Source organism: Amblyomma mixtum, chromosome 2 (genome assembly GCF_055824585.1).
Source record: "Amblyomma mixtum isolate Tamu chromosome 2, ASM5582458v1, whole genome shotgun sequence".
NCBI lineage: Eukaryota > Metazoa > Arthropoda > Arachnida > Ixodida > Ixodidae > Amblyomma > Amblyomma mixtum.
In genome coordinates, this window is record NC_143013.1 from 155,617,944 (window position 1) to 155,645,773 (window position 27,830).

The 27,830-nt window shown below is 48.1% G+C and overlaps 1 protein-coding gene and 1 long non-coding RNA gene across 2 annotated transcripts in view; both read right to left on the bottom strand.

Annotated features, from left to right (window-relative positions):
* Positions 1-21,794, bottom strand: part of LOC149361345 (uncharacterized) — a 171,760-nt gene extending 149,966 nt beyond the window's left edge. The window contains exons 1-4 of the mRNA XM_089568049.1: positions 21,224-21,794; positions 19,275-19,522; positions 17,002-17,161; positions 16,162-16,449 (exon numbers count right to left, since the gene is read on the bottom strand). Of these exons, the coding sequence (XP_089424175.1) occupies positions 16,162-16,449; positions 17,002-17,161; positions 19,275-19,499 (673 nt within the window). The 5' untranslated portion in view covers positions 19,500-19,522; positions 21,224-21,794. The remainder of the gene's footprint in view (positions 1-16,161; positions 16,450-17,001; positions 17,162-19,274; positions 19,523-21,223) is intronic.
* Positions 21,795-23,417: 1,623 nt separating this feature from the next.
* On the bottom strand, positions 23,418-27,376 carry LOC149361346 (uncharacterized). The gene is made up of 3 exons (XR_016288951.1): positions 27,260-27,376; positions 23,543-25,871; positions 23,418-23,459 (listed from the first exon to the last, which is right to left on the bottom strand). It is a non-coding gene; the product is annotated as an uncharacterized LOC149361346 (long non-coding RNA).
* Positions 27,377-27,830: the final 454 nt, after the last annotated feature.

Genomic DNA, 27,830 nt, shown 5'->3' on the forward strand with positions numbered 1-27,830 from the left:
CAAGGAAGAAACTCGAAAAAGAGTGAAATAGGCACAAGAAAAAAATAAAAGAAATTGTGTGGCATTCGCGTGACCACAAGGTGAGCACGCCCGGGGGAGGAGGGGGGGAACGCACAGGTGTGGCATGCAGAAAGGGGTATGACCTCAGACGACTTAGTCATTGGTGTTTTGTTTAATTTCGTAGGCCTCTGACCTCGGAAGAGAGGGGCGGGTGCCGTAAGTTTCATTAATGCCATTTTTCACTGTGTTAAATTTAAAAATAAAATATGATTCTTGTTGCTCGCGCTCACGAGTGTTTTTGAAGCCACTCTGTAGTATTGTTATTTTATGTTTGTCAAACTCGTGGCCTTTCTCGCGGAGGTGTTTCGAAAGAGGGAGGTTGGGGAGGGATTGGGTATGTGAGCGGTGGTTATTAAATCTGAATCGGAAGGAATTGTCTGTTTGGCCTATGTATTGCATTCGGCAGTCGCCACACTCGAGCATGTAAACCACGTTGCTTGAATCGCAATTCAGGTCTTCCCGGATAGAATGCTTGAAATTTGAATGGGTGCTTTTAGCCAGTGCCATGGTTTCCATGTGTTTGCAGACTTGGCATCGGCTTTTTTTGCATGGTGTGCAACCTACAGCTCTCGGTTTATTGACTGTCGAATGGACAACATGGTTTTTCAGATTTTTTGGTCTTTTATATGTTACTTGGGGGACCGTAGTGAAAATTTTTGAAAGACGGTCACTCTTTTCTATGATATTAAAGTGTTTTTTAGGATGTTGTTAATGTTCGGGAGATTATTTGTGAAGGTTAGTATGAGATTACAGCGCTGTGATGTTGGCTGGGATTTCTTAATGACATGATTAATATTAGTTGCTTCTGCCTTTTTAATGGCATCGTTGATTACAGAAGACGGGTAATGTTGTTTGTTTAGAGTGTCCCGCATTCGATTAGCATTTTCGTGAAAATCTTCCGATCGTGAGCAAATCTGTTTGAATCTGATGGCCTGTGAGTATGGGATCGAAGTTTTGCAGTGGTGTGGGTGGCAGCTGTTGAAATGAAGATACTGTTGTCTGTCTGTGGGTTTTTTATAGACACTAGTGATTAATGTACTTCCTTCTACTCGAACCAGAACATCCAGGAAGTTAATTTTATCGGTTGAGCAGGTGTGTGTGAAAAAGATATTGGGATAGATTTTGTTAAATGAGGCGATAAAATGGATCAGTTCGTCCTCGGTTTCTGTCCAAACTATGAATATGTCATCCAGAAAGCGTTTGTAAAAAGCTGGTTTTGTTGGATATGAGGACAGAAAGTCTGATTCAATTTTGTTCATAGATATGTTGGCGTAATTTGGAGCCATTTTTGTGCCCTTAGCTGTACCGCTAGTTTGAAGATAATATGAGTTGTTGAACTCAAAGGTGTTAAGTTTAAGGACCAAATTTGCAAGTGTCTCGACGGCACTTGGACTAGGGGTGTCTAGAATTTTGTATTCTTTATATGATCCAACCATTGCCTGAATTCCGATGTCATGTGGTATGTTAGTGTAAAGTAATATATATATATATATATATATATATATATATATATATATATATATATATATAAAGGAGAATATATAACGAAGTATCCGCTTCGTTTAAGTAAACATTTATTTTGCTCTACATAGGGATCGCAGGGCCGATTTTTTTTTTCAAGAGTGATTAATCTTCACTAGTGCTTCGCCTTAGCTGCTGGACACAGAACAGGTGGCGAGAAACGGCTAGAGTGTGCATAAATAAGTATACAGATGCAAAAAATACAAGCAAAAATTATTTTCTCCTTGTACACCCCTATATAAGAGGAGACACCAGCGAAGAGAAATCCCTCTTAAAAACGATCGGACCTCCGACCGAAGCATCGTGTCATATAAATATGTTTACTTTAATGAAGCATATACTATTATATAGATACTAGCACGTTCACAGGAGTAGTACTTTGGCGCATGCTTCCCTATATATGTAGTACATATAGCGAAGTATACGCGTCGTTAAAGGAAACATTTTTATTTGCTGGGTAGCCCAGTAGGTAGAACATCGGATGCAAAATTCGAAGGTCGTGGGTGTGGTTGTTTTTACTTGTGCTTTGAACTTAATTATCTTTACAATAAATATTCTAATAAACTTTCATTAGTGAGCACCTGATACTAGAAAAAACATCCCGTATGCTCCGTCCTTTCGCTCACCGTTGGCTTCCGTCGTCTATGTCGTAACAAGCCTTTATTTGGGTACGCTTGTCTGTTCAATAGCTAACGTGGGCCTCGATTGTTTCAGTTTTGATTTCCTAGGTAGCATAAAAGGAATCCCGCACAGCTTCTGCCCTCACCGTTCAATCATGTTTCTACGTGGCACTTGCCATGATACAGGACATAGTGCGTTCGCCGCTATGGATGAGGGTGGCAGAGCTGAACACTCTCAAGGTCCCGTTACACTACGCATACATTCTCCTGAAAGCAGATGATTGGACAGCTGTCTCCGTACCTCAATTGATAGAGTACCGGATGTGCAATTCGGAGTTCTTGGATTCGGATCCAATCAGCGTTCTGAAGTAGTTGCATCTCCTGCTCTCTATTTATATTGAAAATAATTACCCTATTCCTCTACCATTAGTGAAAACCACCAAATTAAAAAAAAAACATCCTCTATGCTCCCTGGCTTCGGTGACTGCTGGCTTTCAACATAAACTGGTCCCACGAGCGGCACGCAAAATTTAACTGCTTCGTCTCTCATCTGAGCCATTGTTTTATATTTCGCTAACCTAGCCCAAGCAAGACTTTACCTCCCCCCCAACACACGAACACACAGACTTAAAAATATTGTGAAGGTTGTAGACATGGACCACATGCTCGGAACGCGAAGAGAACGAAGTGCTTTGGTGGTACTGGGCCCCGGTTGCGTCGGTGGTTCGGCTGCGCCGCGCTGTGTGCTCTCCGTCTGTAAATATTGTAACGTGGCGGCCAGCCGAAGAATGAGGCGTGGTGAACGATAGATAAGAGATGATTTTAATGGCCGCTGGCCTAGCGCAAGCGCGCCGTCCTGCGCCACTGCCAGCTTCGTCGTCTTCTTCACACTTTCCGGGGCCACCGAGCGACAGTCCCGATCGGCGACAGAGACGTGCAATATGGTGATGAGCTTCAGAGGATGGTGGGACGGAAAGGAGAAAGTGGTGAGGTGCTGGCCGTCACAGTGGATGAGATGATTGAAGGATGAGTCCCGGTCCACGAAGCATCCAGGCCGGAGGGTGCCAGGAGCTGACGGCCGAGGCCCGTGGACGCACCGGACGGCAGTGGCAGGGGGCGGTGTCTTCACGTGTGGGTCTTGGGTCGGTGGGGTCTCGGGTCAGTCGTGTATTGGGTCGTTGTGTCTTGTGGCCCGGGCGGGGGACGGGTGAGCGGCGAGGTCGGATCAGGTCGGGCGGGCTGGGGCATGGCCCGGCGGCGCGGACCAGGCACTCATGGTCGACGTCCACGGTAGGCGAAGCTCCGGGACCAGGATAGAGATGAAGGGACCCCAGCACCTCATACCAAATGTAACGTGGCGGCCAGTTGAAGAATGAGACGTGGTGAACGATGGATAAGAGATGATTGTAATGGCCGCTGGCCTAGAGCGAGCGCGCCGTCCCGCGCCACAGCCAGCTTCCTCGTCTTCGTCACAATACGTTCACTCTTTGTGTTGGAGATCTTCACGATACTTTATTGGGATGAGGTGAGGGGTGCAGCCAGAGCAACCGCGGAACTCCCCACCGGTATTTTGCGCGCAAGCTCTGAAACAATGCCAACTGAAGGGATGCTTTGTCGGCGCCCTCCACCCCGGTGGTCAACACTGCCCTACCGAGAGATCCTGGGACCTTCAGTGGAACGGACGGCGTTGATGTGGAGGACTGGCTAGCAATGTACGAGCGTGTGTCAGCGCCTGCTTCGAGACCCACGAGGATGAACTCGTGAGCTGGGAACTCTGCAAGCGCAAGCTTTTTGGGTAGTTTGCAAAGCCAATCGGGCGTCAGCTGGCCGCGAAGAAGGAGCTTGCGTGTCGCGCCGCAAATGGCCACAGAGTCCTACGTCTGATACATTCAGGTGTGGTTTGGTTTGGTTTATTGGGGTTTAACGTCCTGAAGCAACTCAGGCTATGAGGGACACCGTAGTGAAGGGCTCCGGAAATTTCGACCACCTGGGGTACTTTAACGCGCACTGACATCGCACAGTACACAGGGCCTCTAGAATTTCGCCTTCATCGAAATTCGGCCGCCGCGGCCGAAATCGAACCCGCGTCTTCGGGTCAGCAGCCGAGCGCCAGTAACCGCTGAGCCCTCGCGGCGGGGCCATACATTCAGGACATATTGCCTGCATGAAAGTCGACGCTATTGTGCCAGAGTCGGACAGAGCTGGTCACGTGCTGAAAGGCGTTGCAGATGACGCCTTCAACCTGTTTGTGTCCAAGGACTGTAGAACGGTTTAGGTAATTATTAAAAAAGCACCGATTCGAACCAGCGAATAGGCGCCGAATATCTCTGTAGTTCACGCGGTTACTGCATACGACTCTGTCATCGTTCTGGGTAGATGGCGTCACCATGCCGCCCGCCGGCATCTCAGAGTCTGACATGACTTGTGCGCCCGGTACTAGAGGCAATAACCCCGTCGCTTTTAAGCAACCCGCACCAGGCAGTAGTCGAGGAGTATCGCTCATAGAGACTGTTGTTCGGCAAGAATTCGCCAATCTCGGGAGCAAGCTGTTTGCTGAATTAGTTGCCCAGGTGCTCGTGCTCGCGATGTGTGCGTGGAATTCGGTTCTGGACGTGCGTTCTGCTACTGCCGCATCCGCTATCCAGATGAGTGGAGAACAACAGACGGCATGCCCATCGCTTTAACTGCTCCCGAAGTGGCCACGTAACTCGCCACTGCCGGAGCCGTCCGTCCTCGACCGACCTCCACTGCCCGGATGGTGCATATTCCCGACGCGCTCCCTAATCCTTAAAAACGCGCTTTTCTGGTGACAACACTCTGACCCCTCACACCATCCGTCGCCATCTCAGCGCAGTCGATATCCGTCGACCCGACTCTGCCGCCTGTCATCTCCGGCTGCATATGGCCACCTCCGGTCGAAAAGCTCATGGCTGCAGCGTCTAGGGATGATGCTGCTCTGACGACCCGACCACAAACCCCTGCGTTAACTGTTCATGCTCATCGAAACATACTTAGCTCTTTGTTGTCGTGTACAAGCCGTGCCAATGAAAACGTTGTTAGACTGAAGAGAAATTGCAGCCAAAGCTGTGCTGCCCTGACATAAAGTCGTCACTCATCGCTTGTAGGCCGGCGCCGCGAAGAGAAGGCGGGGCTCAAGCCGTAGACGGGCACCATACCTCAGCAGTTCTTGAAGATCACACCATTCAGAAAAACGAAGTGTGTTGTAGGTGCAAACTTCCCGGCCTTATGAAACAATGGAGTCAGAGCAGGGTCTTCGAATTGTCCGTGCTGGAATGTTACGCGGTCTGGCAATGTGTCGGTCACACGTGCGAGGCAGTCGTCTAGGTCGTCTTCAGCTTTTGGTATGCAGGGAAGAGGATATCGAGACAAAGTCAGCGTCAGTGTAAGGATTGCTTCGTGGCTAACATTGTCAAAAGCCCCTTTGATGAACTGCGGGCGCAGGATTCACAGCTTCGTCAAAGCATTTCTATCAAACAGAACTGCAACCATCGGTATAGGAAAACTTCGGTTCGAGAAGATTCGAACGCCTAAAAAGGGAACACATGAAGGGTCGGTCATTTCACCCACGCTATTCAACGTGGCCACAATCGGACTAGCGAAGCAACTAAAAGAAATCGACAACATCCACCATGCCATTTATGCCGACGACATCACAATATGGACTAATACTGGCTCACTCGGTGAGAAAGAGGATGGGTTACAAGAAGCGGCCACCTGCGTGGAAAACTACATCAAAGCAAGAGGGCTAGCATGCTCGACCGAAGAACCTGAGCTCTTACGGGTGGGGAGAGAAAACAGAGCCGAACAGTCCCTACCAGTAAAGAACTTCGACTACAAGTCAACCTCGAAAGAGAACCAATACCAGAGAAGACACTCATACGGGTCCTAGGGATGTGGATACTGTAAAATCAACGCTCTACTCATACCCTTGCGCTATTAAAGGCATTTACACTCCATGTGGCCCGCATGATTACGCGCATCTCACATAGACTTCGTGGCATGCGAGAAGGCGCACTCAAGCTGGTCAGGAGCCTATTGGTCAGCCGGGGAGGTACAGTCTCCCGTACTACAATCATATCAAGAGAGAAATACAGCAGGCGGAGGCGATTTTATGCAAAGCGTATTAAACCGCGCTTCGACAACCCCATGATACCTCAACTGAAAAGCTCTTAGCTTAGGGACTGCTCAACACGTTCGAAGAACTACGGGAAGCGCAGCTTGTTGCCCAAATGCGCAGACTACAGCAGACCCCCACCGGCACAGTTCTTTCAGAGAAACTGGGCTACACCGAGCAAATTCGAGAAATATTGAGAACTGAAACGATCCCCGATGAGTACCGCAGCACGCTCAGGGTGGCACCAATACCAAAAAACATTGACCCTAACCTCCACAAAGAACACAGAGAGGCAAGGGCCGAACGCTTACAGAAAACACACGCATCCCAGGATACAACAGTGTATGTGGACGCTGCCACACACGCCATGACAAGGGGACAAGGCACCAACAACGCCGTGGCAGCTGTAGTCACCTCGGAATTACACGAGATTACCAGCGCCTCACTGCAAGACTGCACGTTAGCTGAGGCTGAAGAAGCGGCCATTGCTCTAGAGGCAGCGGAGAGCTATCGGACTGGGCGGTCAGTTACAATTCTTACTGACTCACAAGTGGCCTGCCGCAACTATCTTTGCGGCAGAGTCGGTCACAGAGCGCTCCGCATACTCCGCTCTGTAGACTGCAAGACGCAACAAAGGCATTCAGAACCACACAAGCCGATCAAACATAAGATCATCTGGGTACCGGGACACACGGGGGTGGCAGGAAAAAGAAGGCGGACTGGATAGCTCTAGGATATACTAACTACTGAGCATCCACCGTCAACGGCCTTGAGGAATCTCTGCCAGTACCTCAGGAATACTTGTTTTCACCGGAACAGCGCGCATGTGTGTCGTGTGTGTCGTGTCTCCCTTCGTGTCCGTGTCTTAGTGCGCGCTGTTCCGGTGAAAATGAGTTACCAAATTGCCTAAGCATCTGTTTTAAGTAATACTTGGCCATACTAAACAACTACAAAGGCAGCAGGTTGCGGTGTCCACCACCGCACAAATCCTTAAACAAAGAAGAGGCTGTCACATAGAGGGACCTGTGAGGAAGTGAAAGAATGCAGATCAAATTTACGCGTTAGGACGCGTAAATCAAAGGTAAAAGAAATAAACTATGCGGCTTTTGTAGGAAAGGAAACTCTAATTTCGGTATTGGAGTGAAAAGAGGAAAGAGACAAGAAAACAACGCCCCAAGGGGAAAAACAAATGGGAGAACAGAACAAAATCCTAGCAAAAAGTACAGATAAGAGTCAGAAAGGAAAGGCACACTTGTCCCTTACACGAGCATCGAGCGGGAAGGAGTGGCTGGGCGTCGAGCATTCTTTAGGCCGGGGTCAGCGTCCCACTGTCGACACACAGTTGCCGGCGTTTCCCACGCTGGCCTTCAACGCTGCCGCAGCGGCAGCGTCTGTGGGGTCCGGGCACGGCCCCAGGACAGGTAGCCCGTGTACGCCACGTAGGCGCCAGATGCAGCCCGTGTGGAGAAGCTGACGGATGGACGGAGAAGAGTGGCGCCTGGGTCTGGTGGCTGAGGCTCTCGACGACGGATGTCCAGGTGTGGTGGCCCGGACGTCTGCAGCTTAGGCCCAAGCCCGGAACTCGGGGAGCCAGCAGAGCTCGTCCACATCCGTCGCCGACCGCGCTCTTCTCGCCTCTCCCACGTATTCTTCTTTCCACCTGCTCCGCCGTTCTCCTCCGCACGCGCTACTCGTGCTTTTTCGTCTTCGACCCCACAACAGACGCTGGGTGTCGCTATCTCCTTACAGAAGGCTCTTTGGAAGTTTTTTCCAAGGGAAAGAATTCAAGTCTAGGAGAGCGACCCCAGTGGTGTTCGACTATCGCGCCACAGAACACCACACCACAGCGCGCACACTACGCACCACACACAATACGACGGTTGTCAGTGTTCAAAGCGTGCACAGACATTCACACACACAATACAGAGAGTACAAGCATAGTCGACGTAATGCGCCCAGAGAGGGCGAGGAATCACGGAAGGCATAAAAAGTAGCTAGCGGACACTCAAAACCAAACATGAACAAAGACAATGTCAACAAGTACACGTGTGGGCTCCATTCTTCGTATTCCATTCTTCACATCAAACCACTCCACCTTTCCGAGAACTCTTTCAGCTAGTACTTCCGTTTTCCTATGTGAAACCTGTTTCTCCAAACCGATCTCGATCTTTACCATGATTTTAAATGTTCCCGTCCTACCATGTTATTCACTCTGTGCCGGTCGCCGTCCGCCGGCGCCGATGGAACAGCTCCGTGGTTTACTTTGTTCTCTCTTCCCTTCGACACAGTCCGTTGACACGTATCACCCTACCTGACGTATCTCTTAATGTCAGCCTGTACACCGGGCCAGTAAAACTCACTGAGCACCCTAGCTATCGCTTTCCGTATCCCTTGATGATTGGATAATGCACTCTCATGCGCGAACATGAGGACTTGCGTGCGTAAGCACTTCGGTACTACCGCTTGCTCCACGACTCGGCCGGGACACACTTGGTATGTTCGGAAAAGAACACTGTCATCTGTATGAAAAGTATGGGCGGTATGTCCCTTGCCAAGAAATGTTTGCCCCAACTTCCTGCGACACACCACTAAGGTCAGGTCTTCTGCCTGCTTCAGGCGAAACTCCGGCCGTGACAAGTGGAGTGTGTTATGAGTGGGGTTTTTGCTACTCGCTGAAACCCTTGCCGTCCCCGTCAGGGAAGGAACATCGACCGAACCCGTCATTGCAGGGGAAGCTGCCTGATCAGTTAGAACTCGTGGGTCTACCAGGAGTGGAGCTTTAGAGCCAGGGACATTGCCTATTATGATGTCGTACAGGGGTGTAGACAAGCACCGCGCGATAGCCTTACCCGAGAAGTATGGTGAAGAAATCACCACCTCCGCTTCCGGAACGTCTACACGGGTCCCATTGGCCAAGAATAATGTAGACTTTTTCCCTGTAAGTGCCGCTGCCGGTACAAGGGACTCACGCACAACAATGCCGTTTCTGCCCGTATCCCGTAATACCGAACCAGGCTGGCCGAACACCTCGCCGTGCCCCACGGGCATAGAAGCTTCCACAGGGGTGGAAGGGCAGACCATCTCTCCCAACTGTTCCTCTATGCGCGTTACCTCTGCAGGGTTATCGGGACGCAAATACCGAGGTGTCATGCAGCAGGCGGACTCCTCACAGTCTCCTGGTCTCTTAGCTCTGCATGACTGGGCATCATGTCCCACCTCGCGGCACCAGGTGCAATACGATTGCTTCGGCTTCGTCCGACAATCCGACGCCTTGTGCCCAGTCTTCTCGCAAAGAACACACCGAAGGCGGGATTGTGAACCTGATACCTCTTCCTTGGCCTTATTTAACATATGCCCCCCCCCCCCTCCCGCCTGCTTTTTTAACGAACAACCAGTTATTTTGCCGCTGTGCTTCGAGAAAAAGATCGCCAGCCTCCACCTGCTTGCAAACTGTCTTGCCCTCCCGTTCACACAAGAAAAGGCCTAAACGGGAATGACAGTTGTTCAGGAATTGCTCGCTCACGACCATCTCGCGAACCACCTCAAAAGTACGGCCTTCTCTCCGCATAGCGACCCAGTTGTCAAAGAAGCTAAACAACCTCGCAGCATATTGCGAGACAGTTTCGCCATCCTGGGGCTTGCTCTGGCGAAACTTTTCTCGGTAACCTTCCGCGGTGAACCTAAACCTCTGCTGTAAGGCAAGCTTCGCTTTGTCATAGTCTACGGAATCCTGAGGCGAGAGCCGACCGAAGGCCCTAAGTGCTTCGCCGCCAAGGCACAAGCTCAACGCCGTTGCCCATTTTTCTTTTGGCCAACCCTGCCCCGTGGCCACATGCTCAAACCTCTTTAAGTAGGCATCGAGGTAATCGCGCGCTGCTTTGTACTGTGGTATGAGGCTGTGCGGGTTAATGGAGCTGGCCGGTGGGACGCTCTCCAAGGTGACTTGGAGGATTTGCGCCACCCTCCATGAGTCTTATTTGTAGCTGCAAGTTCCGCGCCTCTAACTCCAATCTCTGCTTCTCCGTCTCTAAATTCAGTGCCTCTAACTCCAATTCCTGCTTCGTAGCTTCACGCTCTAACTCTAATTTCTGCTTCGCAGCTTCACGCTCAGCGGCTCTCTCATCCCGCACCTTACGAAGCTCATCCTCCAACCACGCTCGCAACTCCGCGCCGCGCAAGCCCATGCACTCGCCTAAAGCAACCAATTATGAAGCGCTCAAACTGTGTCTAAGTTAGCTTAACAGACAATCAAACATCAAAAACCGACCTCGTCCTGTCGTGGCGGACGTCAAATTTGTGAGGAAGTAAAAGATTGCAGTACAAATTTACGCGTTAAGCCGCGTATATCAAAGCTATAAGAAATAAACGAGGCGGCTTTTTTAGGAAAGGCAACTCTAATTTCGGTATTGGAGTGAAAAGAGGAAACAGACAAGGAAACAACGCCACAAGGGGAAAAACAAATGGGAGAACAGAACAAAATCCTAGCAAAAAGTACAGATAAGAGTCAGAAAGGAAAGACACACTTGTCTCTTAAACAAGCATCGAGCGGCAAGGAGTGGCTGGGCGTCGGGCAGTCTTTCGGCCGGGGTCAGCGTCCTACTGTCCACGCACAGTTGCCGGAGTTTCCCACGTTGGCCTTCGACGCTGCGCAGCGTCAGCGTCTGTGGGGTCCGGCCACGGTCCCCAGTTCAGGTAGCCCGGGTACGCCACGTCGGCGCCAGAGGCGGCCCGTCTGGAGAAGTTGACGGATGGACGGAGAAGAGTGGCGCCTGGGTCTGGTGGCTGAGGCTCTCAACGACGGATGTCCAGGTCTGGTGACCCGGACGTCTGCGGCTGAGGCCCAAGCCCGGAACTCTGGGAGCCAGCAGAACTCGTCCACGTCCGTCGCTGACCGCTCTCTTCTCTCCTCTCCCACGTATTCTTCTTCCACCCGCTCCGCCGTTCTCCACCGCACGCGCTACTCGTGCTTTTTCGTCTTCGACCCCACAACCGGCGCTGGGTGGCGCTATCTCCTCACAGAAACTTCAAACGGGGTCATATCCAAATCTAAACACATTAAATAAATTTAACCCCACACTTTACGCACACAACTGTCCGTGGTTCAATGACAAACCTACACTGTATCACATAACATGGGCATGTCAAAAAGCCGACGTCGTCCCATTTATATCAAACCCATGTGCGGAGCACTGGGAGGGTCCGCTCTCCAGCGGCTGTCGCGATGACTAGATACGTTTGATACGAAGAGCTCAGCTGATGGCAGTATCCAACGGAGCCCTGGAATAGGGGCAACCGACCGTTGCGGATGGACTCATCCGACCGCATAAAAGCACTTGTGCAAGAGCTAAATAAACTTATCCTATCCTATCAGCGTCAGTGTGGCGGCGCCGCCTTTTGGACCGGCTACACATCAAACATGACTACCGTATTGAGGAAAGGGAGAGAGGGCCATAACCCTGGAGACGCGCCCTCCGGGTCCGACCCCTTCCCCGCAACATGTCCAGAGAAGACCATAGCGTTCGTCGCTAGGCGCGCGCGGAAGCTTTGGCGCGATACTATGGTAACCAACAACATGTGTATTACGTGGACGTTGCCGGCCCACACCACGGGGGGTGGTACACACCCGCAGTCGTACACAACACAAACACAGTTAACGGGCTCATTTTCAAAGCCTACAGCGCAACACATGCAGAGGAGATTGCCATTGCTCTGCCTCTCACTACTCCCAATTCGAAACACTTCATCACCGACTCGCGAGGGGCCTGTCCGAACCATGAGTTGGGCTGGGCTCCCCCGCTTGCCTGGCGCATATTAGAATATAGCTGCCGATGCGGAGATCCAACTCCACGTAACCTGAATTGGGCTCCCGGTCACCAGGGACTCCAAGGAAACGATCAGGCCGATCAGGCCGCCCGCGCACTCTCTCCCCGGGCTATCTCCCTGTCCTTAGAAGCCTACTCCCAATCAGACAATCTGGCCCTTACATTCAAACACATCACAGATTACTACAAAGAGGAGCACCGGCGCTACCCGGCCCCTTGTAAGGGACTGGATCGCGCTGACGAGCGCCTCCTCATCAAAATTCTTACTAACACTGTACTGTGCCTGGCGGTACTTAAACATTTCAACACATCCTTTGATGGCACGTGCCAGTTCTGTGGGGAGGTGGCTGACACCTTCCACATGGTTTGGGCATGTCAATCAAACCCATCTATCCTCCCCAACCCCAACCCCACCAGAGAGGACTGGAAGGCGGCACTGCTCGGCTGTCAGGACCTAAAGACCGAAAAGGCGTTGGTTCACCGGACGCAGGCGGCGTTGCTTACCAATGGGGCCCCGGAATAGGGGTTCCACCTAGTATTGTTAGGGGAAAGGGCCAATAGGGCCTACCCCAATCACCTCTCTGTAAAAATTTATTGCACGATAATTGTTTTTCTCCACCATCGACCACTCTTACAGGACTCAGAAAACTCGTATTTTCGGAGGCGTAATGACCAACTAGCTAGTCGACTGGAAGGGTCGCGCAGGCCAGCAAGCTAACAGAGGGGGTGATGGTCAGCGGTTACGTTGATGTGGCGTCCGTATAGATGGCTCGAAACTTGCTAATAGCGAAATCGGCGGCCAGACATTCCACTTCTGTCCTTGTGTAGTAGAGTTCGGCTTTCGTTAATGTCCGGCTTGTGTAAGCGATTACATGTGTAAGCAATAACGAGCACAGCGCCGATGCCTATGCCGCTGGCATCGGTATGAACTTTGGTGGTAGCAGCGAGATCGAAAGGGTGTAAAAAAAGAGCAGAGGCCAGCAGAAACTTAATTTCCCTAAAGGATGACTCACACGACAGGGACCACACAAACAGAACGTTTTTTTCTAGCAGGGAAGTCAGCGGATGACCATTCTTTGGGCGAATGCTTGTATGAAACGGCGGAAATCTCAACATAGGGCAACAAATTTTAAATGCTTTACATTTTGAGATTGTGGAAATTCACGCACTGCAGCCGTTATATGTGGGCCGAGCAAAATACCGTGCTGATCTACTGGAATCCTAGCACTAGGGTCTGGCTCTCACCGAAATGGCACTTCTTAGAGTATAAAATTAGACCGGCCTATTGAATACTGTCCAACACAAGGCTAAGCCTCTCATTATGCTCAAGAAATATCTTGCCATAACTAATTATATCATCCAGGTAGCACATGTGTACTTCCAATTATAAGCCACACAGGATGGGGCTCATAAATCGTTCGAACATAGCTGGTGTTAAGGCGCATCCGAAGGGACTGTGCATCATATTCGCAAGGTTCGTCAGGTGTAACAAACGAATCTTTCTCGCTCCCAGGGATGCATTCGGATCAGTCAATAGCCTGATCGCAGGCCGGCAGATGCGGAATAGGAAGTGGACTGTTGGTAATCCATGACGTCATCGAAACGCGGAACAGGGTAAACGTCCTCCTTTGTAACGACGTTTAACCCACGATAATCTACACAAAACTTACACGAGGTCTTCTTCCTCACCAATATGACGGGGCAGCCCAAGGACTGGAGGACTACTGTTAAGTTAGAAGCTTACGGCGCCGGTGGCTGCTTTCCGCCTTTCGCCGGTAACTGCCGTGTTCGTGGGAAGTGTAGAGGGGTTAGAAAATAGCCAGCGCGTCGCGCTCTTCGGGCGCTGTCCAAGGCCGTGAGAAAATTGGAGTTAGACCAGGAAAAGCCTTTTCAGGATCGCAAAGGGTCGACGACCTTTTCCATTGAGGAGGATGAGCTCTCAAGGGGGAGGGGGGGTCATTAAGGTCGGCGACTTTTCAAACCACTCGACTGTCCAGTTCAGCTGTGAGGTTCTGTTTACTGGCACCAGTGCCAGTAAAGCCGATGCGGGGGCGCCTCGATGGGTTGCAGGTGTAGCGAGACGCACATGTTGGGCGAGAGCAGATTTAGTAAAGCTGCACCAAATTATAGAAGGGATTAAAACCTGCTGCAAACAAAGAGCTCGTCTCAATCTCGGCCGCTTTTAAATAGCCTTTCTTTTAAACTGCCTTTTTCTCTTAATTTTTGGATTTTGGTCCCGTAATTAATAAATCACTTTTGTTTGTCAAGGAGATGAAGTTACAGCCCAAACCGGGAACGTGTCGCCGGACGACTGGACGAAGACCCGCAGTGCTCTTCGTACTGCTAACCGTCGTGTGTACAGTCATCGGCCAAAGTGCCATCGTTATTCGTCGCTCGCAGCGAGCATCCGACAAGCCCAACCTGCCATTCCGACGTTTACAAAAAACAAATACTACATTATAACCTTTTTCTGCAAGACGTCCAGGACTTGTTCTTTGATTATGCACCGCCTAGCCGACCATACTCGATAGGGCTGCTGTCTGATAGGAGTTGAGTTGTCGGTGTTGATTTGATGTGACATATTTGAAGTTTGCGGCACAGAAAAATCTGCTTTTGGGCAAAACAGAACACAGATGCCTAATGTGCCAGATCCTCACACTGTAGTGCAGGACGTCTTCGAAGGTGCTATGTCGCAAACGACTAGCGGTACAGTCCTGGCCCAAACCAGAGGCAGCGATCGGCCCAGCACACGCACGAGAATCGGCACGGTTTTCACATGTCGTCGTCTTCCTTAAGCGCCAGCCGCCGAGAGTTGGGGAGCCGAATGCCTGTCTTACAACTGTCCCCGGGCGAAAAGGCCGCCAGGATGATGTGACGACGGCGGGGTCGTGTTATAATTTGAGGCGGTCGGTGTAGACAATTTCACGGCCTCGGCGACGATGATCAGTAGACGGTGTTAGGGGTTCGATGAGATAATTGACGGGGGATGTCTGCTTAAGAGTGCGGTAGGGGTCGTGGTACTTGCTGAGAAGTTTGGAGGAAAGGCCGGGACAATTGAGGAAGGAACCCAGAGCCAAACCAAAGAGTCGGGAATATAAGTGGGGAGAAGTGCAGAAGGATCACGGGTGGTTTTCTGCTGCTGGTGCTGGGCGTGTGAAGTGAAGGACCGGGCAAGCTGGCGGCATTCTTCGGCATAAGTTGCGGCTTGAGAAAATGTCGTAAATTCAGAAGCATCAGGGTTGTTAGGGGAGAATGGTGTCCATTGTGCCAGAATGCTCACGGCCGTAGAGGAGAAAGTATGGAGAGAATTCAGTATTGGCTTGAGCACCGGAGTTATAAGCATAGGTGACGAAATATAGAACGCGGTCCCAGTTGCAGTGATCGGAAGCTACATACATGGCCCCAAGCAGCACACCAACAATGGACCGACGCTGGCATAATGCTGGTCAAAACCGGCTCGAAAGTCGTACCGACGTCGGCATTGGGGCAAAAAGTTACTTTTTCCAACCTTGGCCTGATGTTCGGACCAACACTGAACCGACATTCATGCCACTATCAGACCACTGTTCAGCCGCTCTACCAACACTGAACCGACATTCACGCCGCTATTGTACCCACTTTCAGCCACTCTACCAACACTGAGCCGACATTCATGCCACTATCAGACCACTGTTCAGCCGCTCTACCAACACTGAACCGACATTCATGCCGCTATTGTACCCACTTTCAGCCGCTCTACCAACACCGGCTTGACATACCACAATTAGGCCACTGTTCAGCCTTTCTGCTAACGCTTGCCCGAAGTTTATGCCATTGCATTTCCAGTTCAGCGAATATTCACATTCCAGTTAATGTTCGCATTGGGAAAGCCATGGGTTTTGGCATTGCAAAGCTGCAATCATCTCTTCTATACACATGCACAACAAAATGAGGCAACGAAAGAATCCAACTGAGAAACAATTTATTAAATAATTAGGCACCGTGGCTGGGGGCGCGCGGTTGCGCGAGTCAGCGAGGGCCGCGCAGGAGGCGGGACCTTGGGAAGGAGCCAGGGCCGCGCGGGAGGAGGATTTCTGGGAGGTGGGGGCCGCTTGGGGAAGGGAGGGCACTGTGCTGGGGGCTGAAGCACAGGGGCTCGCAGTGGTTGCCAGGCCGGCAGCGGTACTTGGCAGAAACGCTTCGGCAAAACGCCTTTTGCGTCCGCCGCCACGGTCCACCGAACCTGGCAACCACTTCCTAATAAACCCCTGCGCTTCCACCACATCCGCCCCCGTCTTCTCACAGATGGCATCTGCATAAGATAAGCGTTCATTTTAGGCCAGCAGAAAAACTTTGCTCGTTAACAGAAATCAAGATTATTTCAGCAACAGAGAAAACAGAAAAGGCCACAAGTACATGTTAACTCAAAGTGCGTGCCAAAATGAAAGGCCTACAGTATCCAAATACAACTTGAGGAGAAAATCCACCTGAAAGCTCTTCTAACCAACTGTATAAAGCTGCTGCGACATCACGGACGACCACTTTGCACTACTAACATATGGGAGCACAAATGGCTGGCAGATACAAGGCACGACTACGATCCATGACAAGAGATGGATGTGACTGGTGGGAGGGCTTTCTTTGAAAGGCATCTGCTGACTCATATATCTTCAGATGCACATGGAAGAAAACTGCAGATGACTACCCCCATAAAAACAGTAACAAAATATTCACCTGTAATGAAAAAGAAAACTGGTAAAGTATCAACTGAAAAGAAGAAAAGAAAACAAAGCGCAGCAGAACCTGGTGCATGTTCTTCCACTCATCTTTTAAAATTCAATTAAAAGCTACTGCAACAACATACCTGTTGCCACCTTGCATAACTTCAGGGCAATAAATGACCACTTGCCCTTGCGGCCATGGAGGCTGTACATCCTCTGTACAGCCACCCCCATGATGGCGGTCATTATGTTGGAGCCCACCTCCCTCAGGCCGTTGCCCCCCAGGCGGACCAGCTGCTTTCGCTGAAAAGAAACACCACAGGTGCACAAGCTATTAGGCACAAACATCAATTATAATTTCATTTAGTTTAGCAGAATCGAATAGCTAAGGCAATTGTGTGACTACCTGTCAACAGCCCATGCGAGTACCTACAATCATAATGCATAATTTCTGTATGATACAATAGCTTGACTAGTTGCTATCAGCAGAAAGCACCACCACCAATATGGACATTCTTTTTTTTCCCAGTTTACTAAGAGCAGGGAAACTTTAGCGATTAAGCAAAGGTGGCCAACTCCTACCCATTATGCTTTGCATCTTGGACATTATTATATTATAACTATAATGCTTTTTGCAGATATCTATGTGCTGGATGTGTTTTCTCTGCACAGCCGTTACGCTAAAATTGATTTGGTTTGTAGAACTTAAAGTTCCAAAGTGACTCAGGCTATGATGAGGGACACCATAGTGGAGGGCTCCGGAAGTTTCGACCACGTGGGGTCTTTAACATGCGCCACTGACATCACACTGCACACGGGCGCCTTGCTTTTCGCCTCCATGGAAAACTGGCCATCACGGCTGGGTTTGAACCTGAGTCTTTGGGTTCAGCAGTCGAGTGCCCTAACCACTGAGCCACCATGGCGGGGCTCACTACCCTGAAATTGAGCAGTCTAATTAATGCTATACAAAGGGCGCTTATTTAAATCCCCAAGCACCTGAGTAAAGCTGCGTGCTTAGCAACCACATTTAATTAAACGATGTTGCTTGTTTTTGGCAGCAGATTAAGTAATGAAATGTGCATAATGTGAGCAAAAGACAGGGAAGAGGTGGGTTAAAGCTGCCCCATTATTTGGGAAACCTAGCCGAAATTAAAGACGCGCTGAGAGAGGACCAACTTCCAGCTGTGTTCACAGCAGTTCATGCAACAGTATATTAACCGAAAGCTCAGCTTCCTGTAAAACAGACCTTACAACATCCTTAATGTTAGCTACAAAGTCCACTGCTGAACTAAATTAAAACAGCACAACAATAAATGACAAATGTAAGGAAAATGAGGGGCTCGTTATGAGACACCTACGAAGAAAGGCAGCCACAGGCAACAAAAGCATAGGGGATTTTTTTTTGCTGTTGATCGATGTAAAACAATAATGTAATCACAGAAATATTTGACTGAGAAAAAAAGTTTGTTGGAACCAAGTCTGTTATGCAACGACCGGCCACCGGCAGAGCTCTGGAAAACTATATCGAATGACATTGAGTGACACCATCTGAGAGCAACTGCCCCAAAAAAAGCCTGTGACTGCACCGCCAAATACCAAGCTACTACAAGATGTGACAGGTGCAATGCTTCGCACAGAACCAGCATCAGTAGCTTGGTTTGCTGTTTAGCGCTCCTTCTCGCCTAAACGCTCTGATGCGACAGCAGTCTCGCAGGTGGCATTTTCTTTGCATTGCGTGGCTGAAACATGATGTGACAACTGGCACTTGCCGTAAGCAATATTGCGAGCGCCACATGTTCAGCACTGCTACTGAGCCCAACAAATTGATAGGAGCCAAAGAGCAGATAAAGAGAGTCCCCTAACAGCTGTCCCGACACGTGATGCAGTTTTTGCAAGCTCTGCTACCGGCTGGGCATTGCGTACCACTTTTGCTTCCAACAGTAAATCTCACCACACAAGGAATCGACAGGGCGTTCCAGTGAACACTCTAAAAAATTCCTAAAGAAGCGCAAGTTCGATATGGGAAAACAATTTTTTTTTTTTGGAGGAACGATCTCTCAGCAGTGGTGGACATAATTTACTGCATAACTGTGCGTGTGTACCTGCAAATATTTCTTATATTTTGAACTCCCTATTCTTAGGAATTCCTGAAAATGTTCACTGAAACAGCCACTGTGTATATCAGCAAGCAACTTTCATGAACAAGACATTTACATTAACAAAACACACTGTGACAGCACACTCCAGCACAACAGTAGGAATTATATCTATGAAGAGCATGTTATTCACAGAGCACGGCATGCAAATACTCTTGGAGCTCAAGATTTCTTCACAAACCTCGGAATTACATTATGCATGCAAATCGTTAGTAGGCATTCATTTTTCCAGACACGAATTATCAGAAACATTAAATCACCAGTCCAGCAGCCACGCTGTCGTCCTGGACGGCAGCTTCCACAGTGTCCAACTCCTCGGGGGAGAATGCGGGCAGTGCAAGGGTGGGAGGCGGTGGCGAGGGGGACACTGGCCGAGTCCTCTGCTCCAGCTGCCGGTCCGACCGCAGCAGCACATGATCCTCCAGCCTTTGTAACCGCTGCATTAAGTCGCGCTGCTGCTGTCGGATCTCCAGCACCAGGCACATCAGCTTCAGCAGGGTAGCTGAAACTGAAGCAATCAACAATTTCAGTGAGAGCAGGGTTAACCTGGGCGCAATAATATCATTTGCGCACTAAGGTACAATAAAGAACAGTATGAGGCTAACAGTAGGCAGCAACACACTCTGTACTATGCTCCTAAACTTCCACCAGTTTTTATCCTCCAGGACACTTCTAATTCATGTTATATTCCTTGCTAGCCTAATTTAAATGCCATAAATGTCACCATGCACTGACAAACCCCTAGGTGAAATGGAGCTGCTCTATGTGTGATAGCTAGCACAGAACCTGCAGCCTTGTTGTGTAAAGGACTTCTCAGTCTATGAGCTTCGCCAATTTTTACATTGCTTCATGGGCATTTCCACTGCTATTGCACCATGGCAGAGATGGCAGCAGTTAGTCGCAATTGGATTCTTCCAGTGTCATGAGAAGCATGTGCTAATAGAAGCGAGAAAGCAGAGCAGGCCTGTGCCCTTAATATAGCATTGCACCATTTGGAAAGTATTGCTCACGGCAAAACCCACATTGGCCAAAATGCTGGAGGTAGACATCTGTTCTGACTGCAAGTGCTGGCAGGGATCAATGCATTAAAACTGCAACAAAGATAGCCCTTATGGAATTATAGCCCTTAGCTGACAGGCGAAATGCAACAAAGAGATGGACCAAATGTTTCTTGCTAGGCACAGGAGGTGCCAAACCGTTGAGACATAAAACAAGGTCACATTTATCTCTTACCACGCATCCATTTTGCTGCAGGCAAGACAAGACTAGGAGCCAGCTGATGTGCTCCACAAGGCAGTTAGGCTGTTCAGTTCTTTCCTAAGCAAGAGGTCCTCCTTCAGAGCATGCCACTATTATTGGCTGCTTATCTCCTTCAGCACCCTTTATGGGAGCTTTGTGATAGCGCAATTAATTTTTTTTCAGCACATTTCGCTGCATCCAAGGCACTGCATTGACTTCCAACCAGTAAACTTTTAAAATACTTTGAAAGACATTGAAAAATTACAATATGGGCCTTGCTGACCAACCGCGACCAAGCGACCAAATTATGCTGGTAAGGAAACAAATGCACAGAACATGGGACTACTGTGTAGAGTGCAATTCGTAGGAGTGGCTTCCTGGTGGTGATGTAGGCCGAGAGAGGCAACAGAAATGCCAGGATCCAAAAGAACCCAACAAAAGCACAACATACAGCTCTTGGGAAGGGCACACAACAACCACTCCACTATGAATCACAAGAGGAGAAAGCAATGGAAGTACTAGGTTGTAAATTCCAGTACCACTTCAGTTCAATACAATCGTTTTTGAGAAATACATGTGATGATTTTCAGAGTGACCCCTTTCAAAGCACATAGTTTGAAACTAGAAATGTGCTCCTAGCACCGTTTCAAGAGCCACTGAGGAGAACTCCGTGCAAATATCTTCCTGAATAAGTATATTCTCTAGGTCTTTCTGGGCCCGTTGACTGCTGCTCGGCAGCAGCAGGTACAATGAGAAATTTAAAATTTGCTGTTTTTCTTTAAGGCAAAGCAGATCTAGCTTCTATATTTTGTTGTGTCGCTTGATACTAGACAAAATAGGAGTGTAATTAAAAGAAAGGAACACAGTGAAAAGACGGGACAAGCAGCATTTGTTCTGTCCTCTCACTGTGTCCCCATGTTTGGCTTGCATTTCTCTTTTTGCACAAAAGTAAACAAAGTGAAAATCTCACCATCAACAGTCCCAGCTGTCGACCCCTCCAGCTTGCTGGGTGGCGCACTGTTTTCGTTCACGCTCTCCCCAGCGTGATTCAGTGGGGCTGGAGATGAACATTCGTCATTGATGGCAATCCAGGAAGTACAGAACACACTACTGTGTACAACCACAATGTCACATTTCTATCCTAATTGAATGCAGAAATGCTACTTCAGGATATTTTTGGAGAAGGGACAGAACAGTTGCATGGCCAGGCTGTTTTGCATACAGGTGATCTTTTTAAAACACAATAGACACAAAATTACGAAGTTCAGAAACAAATTCCTGGTTATATAGAGATGCCCCCCAGGCAATAGTAACACTTCCTTTGGCCGAAAAGATATTTTAATTTGGTTTCAATCACAGGCTGTACAAAGACTTCATAATTCAAAACCCATCAAAACCGACACCTCCATGACAAGTAGTTGACGTGACAAACAATGTCACATCATGCAGATACCTATGACACATAAAAGAACGTTGTGATCCGACTGCGGCGGCGCGTTTCGATGGAGGCGAAACGCAAGAGGTGCCCGTGTGCTGTGCGATGTCAGTACACGTTAAAGATCCCCAGTCGGCTGAAATTATCCCAGGGCGCTACGGCACCTCTTTCTTCCTTTCTTCTCACACTCCCTCCTTTATCCCTTCTCTTATGAATGTCCACCGAAATGCGAGAGAATTACTGCACCACTTTCTTTACTGAAAAATCAGTTTTCAATTTTTTAAATATGTGTCTATAGTACTTCAATAATTACATTTCTCATGCACCAGCATGGTGCATTGGTACCGTATTTTCCGGTGTATAAGACGCGGCTTTTTTCAAAAATCTTGCTGGTGCGTCCTATACAAGGGTGCGTCTTATATGCGAATTTTTCGTTTTTTTTTTAGAGAGTTCAGAAATTACTCAGGTTCATGTTCAAGCCTTTTTTACCGAAAAAATATCACTAGCAATGAAGCGGTTGTAACACGGTTAATACTTCAATACGGGGACCACCGTGCGCAACTTTTTTTAGGTGAACTTTATCATGAAACGACGGGGATGACGACTTCCAGGATCACAAACACACCACCGTTTCGGAGGCCCCAAGCAAAAGTAATGTGAAATGCCAAAAGATGACGACAATCACGCTTCTCGCCATTGTCAAGACAAGCCAGGACAAGCCGGCGTTCTTTTTTCAGCCACCCTTTGCCACTTTGTTTGCTCCATGTACGTAGTGCGAAGAGAATATTTCAGTCGCGTTGCCACCAGAAATGGGCGAACTTTTTGATAGCGCATCCGAAGGTGAAGACTTCGAAGGTTTTAAGTAGAAATAAAATGTTCTTATGAACATGTGGGAGAGTTTTTTCGTTTTTCTTTCTTTTTTTCCAAAACGTGGGCAGGAATGGCGTGAGTGTTGCCTTTTTCGACCACTTAGCGTTGCTTAAGAATTTCTCACAAGTACGGTGAATTTCGTGATGGTCGCGCAAGCGTGTTTAATTGATCCTCACTAGCCCAACTGGGAAAACTGGGGTGCGTCTTATATAGCAACTTTTTCAATTACAGCCTGCATATATGGCGGGTGCGTCTTATACACTGGAAAATGCGGTACATTTAAGGACACAAAAGAAACTGTCATGGCGAAACCAAAAACAGAGAGCGGAATATATGTCATGTGAATAGAAACCTGTTCGCAGTACTGTTAACGTGGGTAAGAGAGTTTGCCACGAAATGGTTACTGGCAGATTCACTGCTGATCTGAGAGCATGGCAAATGTAAAAAGCTGATGCCAAGTCTGAGCACGTTCCATTTCTCTGCAAGTGCAATTAGCTACGGTGGAGTTTTTTTCCCAGATTTTGCAAGCATACTACCATAAATCCCCAATCAAAACTAACACAATGTCGACCTTACATTAAATAGAAATGAGAAATGGTGTTTTAGTTTTAAGGCGGTTAACATCCAAAGGCGACTCAGGCTATGAGGGACGCCGTAGTGAAGGGCTCCGGAAATTTCGACCACCTGGGGTTCTTCAACGTGCACTGACATCGCACAGCACACGGGCCTCTAGAATTTCGCCTCCATCAAAATTCGACCGCCTTGGCCGGGATCGAACCCGCGTCTTTCGGGTAAGCAGCCGAGCGCCGTAACCACTGAGCCACCGCGGCGGCTTAACAAATGAGAATTCATGTCTTATGTGGTGACGGCAGCTGTACAACATCGTTGTGGCCCTCATTTCCTAAAAAAGAATTGCACATGAACGTCTTGTTGAGTATGCAAAATAATTTCTCATCAATAAAGAAATATGAGAATTTGAATTACCAGAAACTGCCGAGCTTTCTAGGGCTGAAGTGAACTCGTAGCGCCGCACCTTTTTTTCGGCGCTTTTGTAGGATCCTGCAAACATTCTCAATATCTCGACAAAAACCATGTCATCTCCAAGCAACAGTACGGATTTAAAAAAAAAACAAAACAACTGAGGCCGCCTTACTGGAAATCAAAGAAAAGCTAATTGAAAACATAGAAAATAAACTGCTAATTGGCATATTCCTTGATATGAGGAAAGCGTTTGACTCGGTTAACCATAAGATATTGCTTGAAAAAATGCAGTGTTATGGAATACGCGGCGTTCCTTTAACCTTATTTGCTAGCTACCTTGACAACCGATCTCAAACAACTATCATTAACGGTATTTCATCTGGGATCGGTCAGATTGTGTCTGGTGTGCCACAGGGCTCCGTTCTAGGACCAACGTTGTTCTTATTATATATTAATGATATCGTCAACCTTCATCCAGCAGACAACATTATAATCTATGCAGACGATACTAACGTATTTTTTTCAGGGCAAGATAGTAATATTTTGCAAGCAGCCTCCAATAGTTGGTTATCCCAATTGTCTGTTTGTTTAAAATCAAATAGGTTAGAACTTAATGTCAGGAAAACAAAGTACATACTGTTTAGAGCCAAAAATAAGGAAGTTCCGAACAACTTCCAAATTCACTTCGAGCAAGCTCCTATAACTCGTGTCAGCTCTACAAAGTTCCTTGGAGTCATTTTTGAAGAACATCTACTCTGGACAGATCGTGTAAACTACATTTGCACTAAAATGGCTCGCTCTGTTGGTATCCTAAATAAATTTCGCACAATACTGCCTCGAAAATTCAAACTACAAATTTATTTCTCTCTAGTCTTTTCGCATGTACAATATTGTTTGTTGATCTGGGGAACGACTACCTCAACCAATTTTGTGAAAGTACTTACTTTACAAAAAAGAGCTGTACGAGCGATTGATAACTTACATTACAGTGAGAGCATGGGTCCTTCCTTCCTCAACCATAGACTGCTAACCATCACGGCCGCTTACCACAAGAAGCTTGCTGTTTATATCAGAAACCTTATGAAAGGAAACTGGCAGACTTTCGAGAGCACATATTTAATTGCCCAAACAGCATACAGTCTTAGGCACCCTCAATACCATGCACCAAAATCTCGTACAAACTATGGGTTTCAAAAACTAACTCACATAATTCCTCATAATTAAACACGTATCCATACTTAACAGAATTGTCACTACAAAATATGTCCGAGGGCTGCTTTGCTGACTTGATGCCCGTTCAGCTGCCTGTATAGCAACACTCAGGCCAACAGACTATCAGTTTGAAAGCCTGTGAAACACTCATGTGGCAGAGGCATTGTTTTATTTACAATTAAAAGTGTGATTCTGGTTTCTAGGATTTAACAGCTTTAAGCTATGAAGAATGACGTAGCGGAAGACTCCAGATTAATTTAGACCACATGGGGTTGTTTAACATGCACTGATATTACACAGCACAAGCGCATTCTGCACTGCTCCATTTCACCACAGACAGGATGTAACCTGGGCCCTCGGCTCAGCAGCATGGACCACTCAGCCACTGCGACTGGCTAACAATTCAAACTGAACTAAATGTAAACAGCTGGATGAGTTGGTTCTGAATTTGCATTATGAAACACTGTCTCAGTGCACAACAAACATGGATGAGGAAAGAGCACACAACGCAAAGCATCAATTGATGTCTGGCATTTGTATTGTGTGCTCTTTCCTTGTCTGTGCTTTTTGTGTGCCAAAAAATGTTTCATAATGCAAAAAAAAATGACCATACTAAACCTTTCTGTACTAAATATTATTAAGCATACTGAGTGCAGCACTAATTCTGGGAACTACAGGTCTTCAAAAACAAGGCACTAATGAGTTTCAGAAGTAGTTCATCAGCTTACAAGTGCAATAGCTAACAGTTCATTCTGCTCCTCTTTTTGACAGCTGGCTAAGCGGTGGCTATCAACATGACTTCTTAGTCGTAATTTAGCCATGCAGAGGTGCAGACTCACAGAATCTAGCAAAGAGGCCTTTACAATCGCTGATGAAGCTACCATCAATATGTCTGCAATAAGACTACTTATGGCAAGTGGTAACGACGACCACTGGGCAACGCATCCACTCCCCTCCGAGAGCTGGCTCGGCCTCAGCTTTTGCGAGCCGCGTCACCTCCAAGCTCCTGGCCACAGGCCAGTAGCACTCTTCTTTTGTCTCTGTGAGCCATCCGACAGGAATGACTGCAAGGCAGTCGTCCTCAAGAGGAAACTTCACCACAGCGAATGGTTTTGACATGCTGCACAGAGGAAACACGACAAAAGATTAATGGGGAAACAAAGATTTTTACCAGACACTGTCTGTGCCATACTCTACTGGCACTTGCCTGTTTGGGTGCCGAAAACTTCACACTACCATGACAACTGACAGGTACTCTTACAACCATCTCGTTCTACTTCGCAACGCACTTCTGAACTTTCATGAGTTGAGAGTTACAAGTGTCACGAGCGCCTGCAATTTGGGACTTATTTAAACAATATTTCTGTGCCTGCTGTCATGTGAACCAAATAACTGCCAGCAATAGTGGCGTGCAACTTCACTGCATTGAACATCAAACTGAGTGCAGTCTACCAGGAGCATAGTGATGAAAAAAGAAACCAGTAAAACGCAAGATTGACCAAATGAGGAAGAGAGAAAACAAGCGCGTTCAATTAGCGAGCTCGAAACTAGCACTCGCTATATGTAGAGTCACACTGATCTAGACTTTGTAATACAAGGCTCTCAGTAGCGGGAAGGGACACACATAAATAAAAAGTACTCTCAATTTTTTTTCTGTAACCGATCACTGGCAGGAGCAGCATTACTTCTGGCAGTACAGAAGAATTGTGTTCATTCATCCTGTTGTCACATTTCTCTCATCGCACGGAGACTCGCAACGCAACAATGTCAACACTGCCATGGAAGCATTTGTCAATCAAGCACAAGGCATGCAGGCTGCGACTCTATGACGTCTGACATGCATGCCTGAACCAAGCGATTAGCCTCACAAAAGCAAAAATTGGCGATGAAAAACACTCAACTGCATCGCACGTGGCAACTGGTTGGTCATGGGGGGCGCCGCAGAGAACGGCTCCGGAAATTTCGACCACCTGGGGTTCTTTAGAGTGCACCGATATCGCGCACAGTACACGGGCCTCTAGAATTTCGCCTCCATCGAAATTCGGCCGCCGCAGCCGGGATCGAACCCGCCTATTTCGAGTCAGCAGCCGAGCGCCGTAACCACGTGACGACTGTCATTGCGATCATGATCATAATATCTATACACGTACATAAATGTACGATGTGCCGTGAGAAACAAACCCTCTCAGAAGCAATGCGCCAACAAGATTTGCCGGGATAGTGCGTTCACCCTGATGAAGGAACACACAAACACACACGACATTTAGAAGCGCTTCCCTTCGTGTACGTGTGTGTTACTTCATATTACCCCAACCCTTACACGCAGTTACACCTTGCAATGCGCCGCTGAGTTAATCAAAAGACAACTGCTGACAGATGCCTACAGACAAGTTAGATAAAGGGGCGACACACGAGGCGTGCTCATTGTCCTCACTCTTGACAAGTTCACAAGTAAATATTAGCTGACAACTAACATGAAAGGGAAAAAAGGACAGAATGTATACTTACGCAAGCAGTGCCTCCTGGTACCCCTCGGTGACTCACGCGTGCCGCCACCAAACTTCAAAAAGCTTGAAGAAATAAAAATTCACAAGCGAGCGCTTTGCTGCCAAACGTCCAAACGAAATGACCACAAGCTATGGATTGGGATTGGCTTGGAACGTACGTGGGAGCGAGAGCGGATGCCTACGTTTATGCGTAAAGCGGTGGATAAACACACGTTTAGTTTCGGAAAATTTCTTTGAAGCTTAGTGTTACAACACCGCCAAGAATAATTTTTATCAATTTTTTTACACTTCAATTTATTAATGAGCAAAACATCGTATTTTACGCGACAGCTAAGATGGAATGGCATGGCTACTTTTGACTACTTTCAGCTCAAGTTTTGGCTCCTTTTAAAATATTCCCAACGGCAACCCTGCCCGCGAGTCATGCCGCGAGTGCTCGTGCTTGTTTTTCTTTTGTGGTGTGGAGGTGTTGGTCGTACTGCCTGTCTGCTGTCCCTTTGTGCGGCTGTTGCGGTCCTCGTCTTTCACCGCAAAGCTTCTGCATTTCGCCATGAATGCAAAGCAACGCAAGT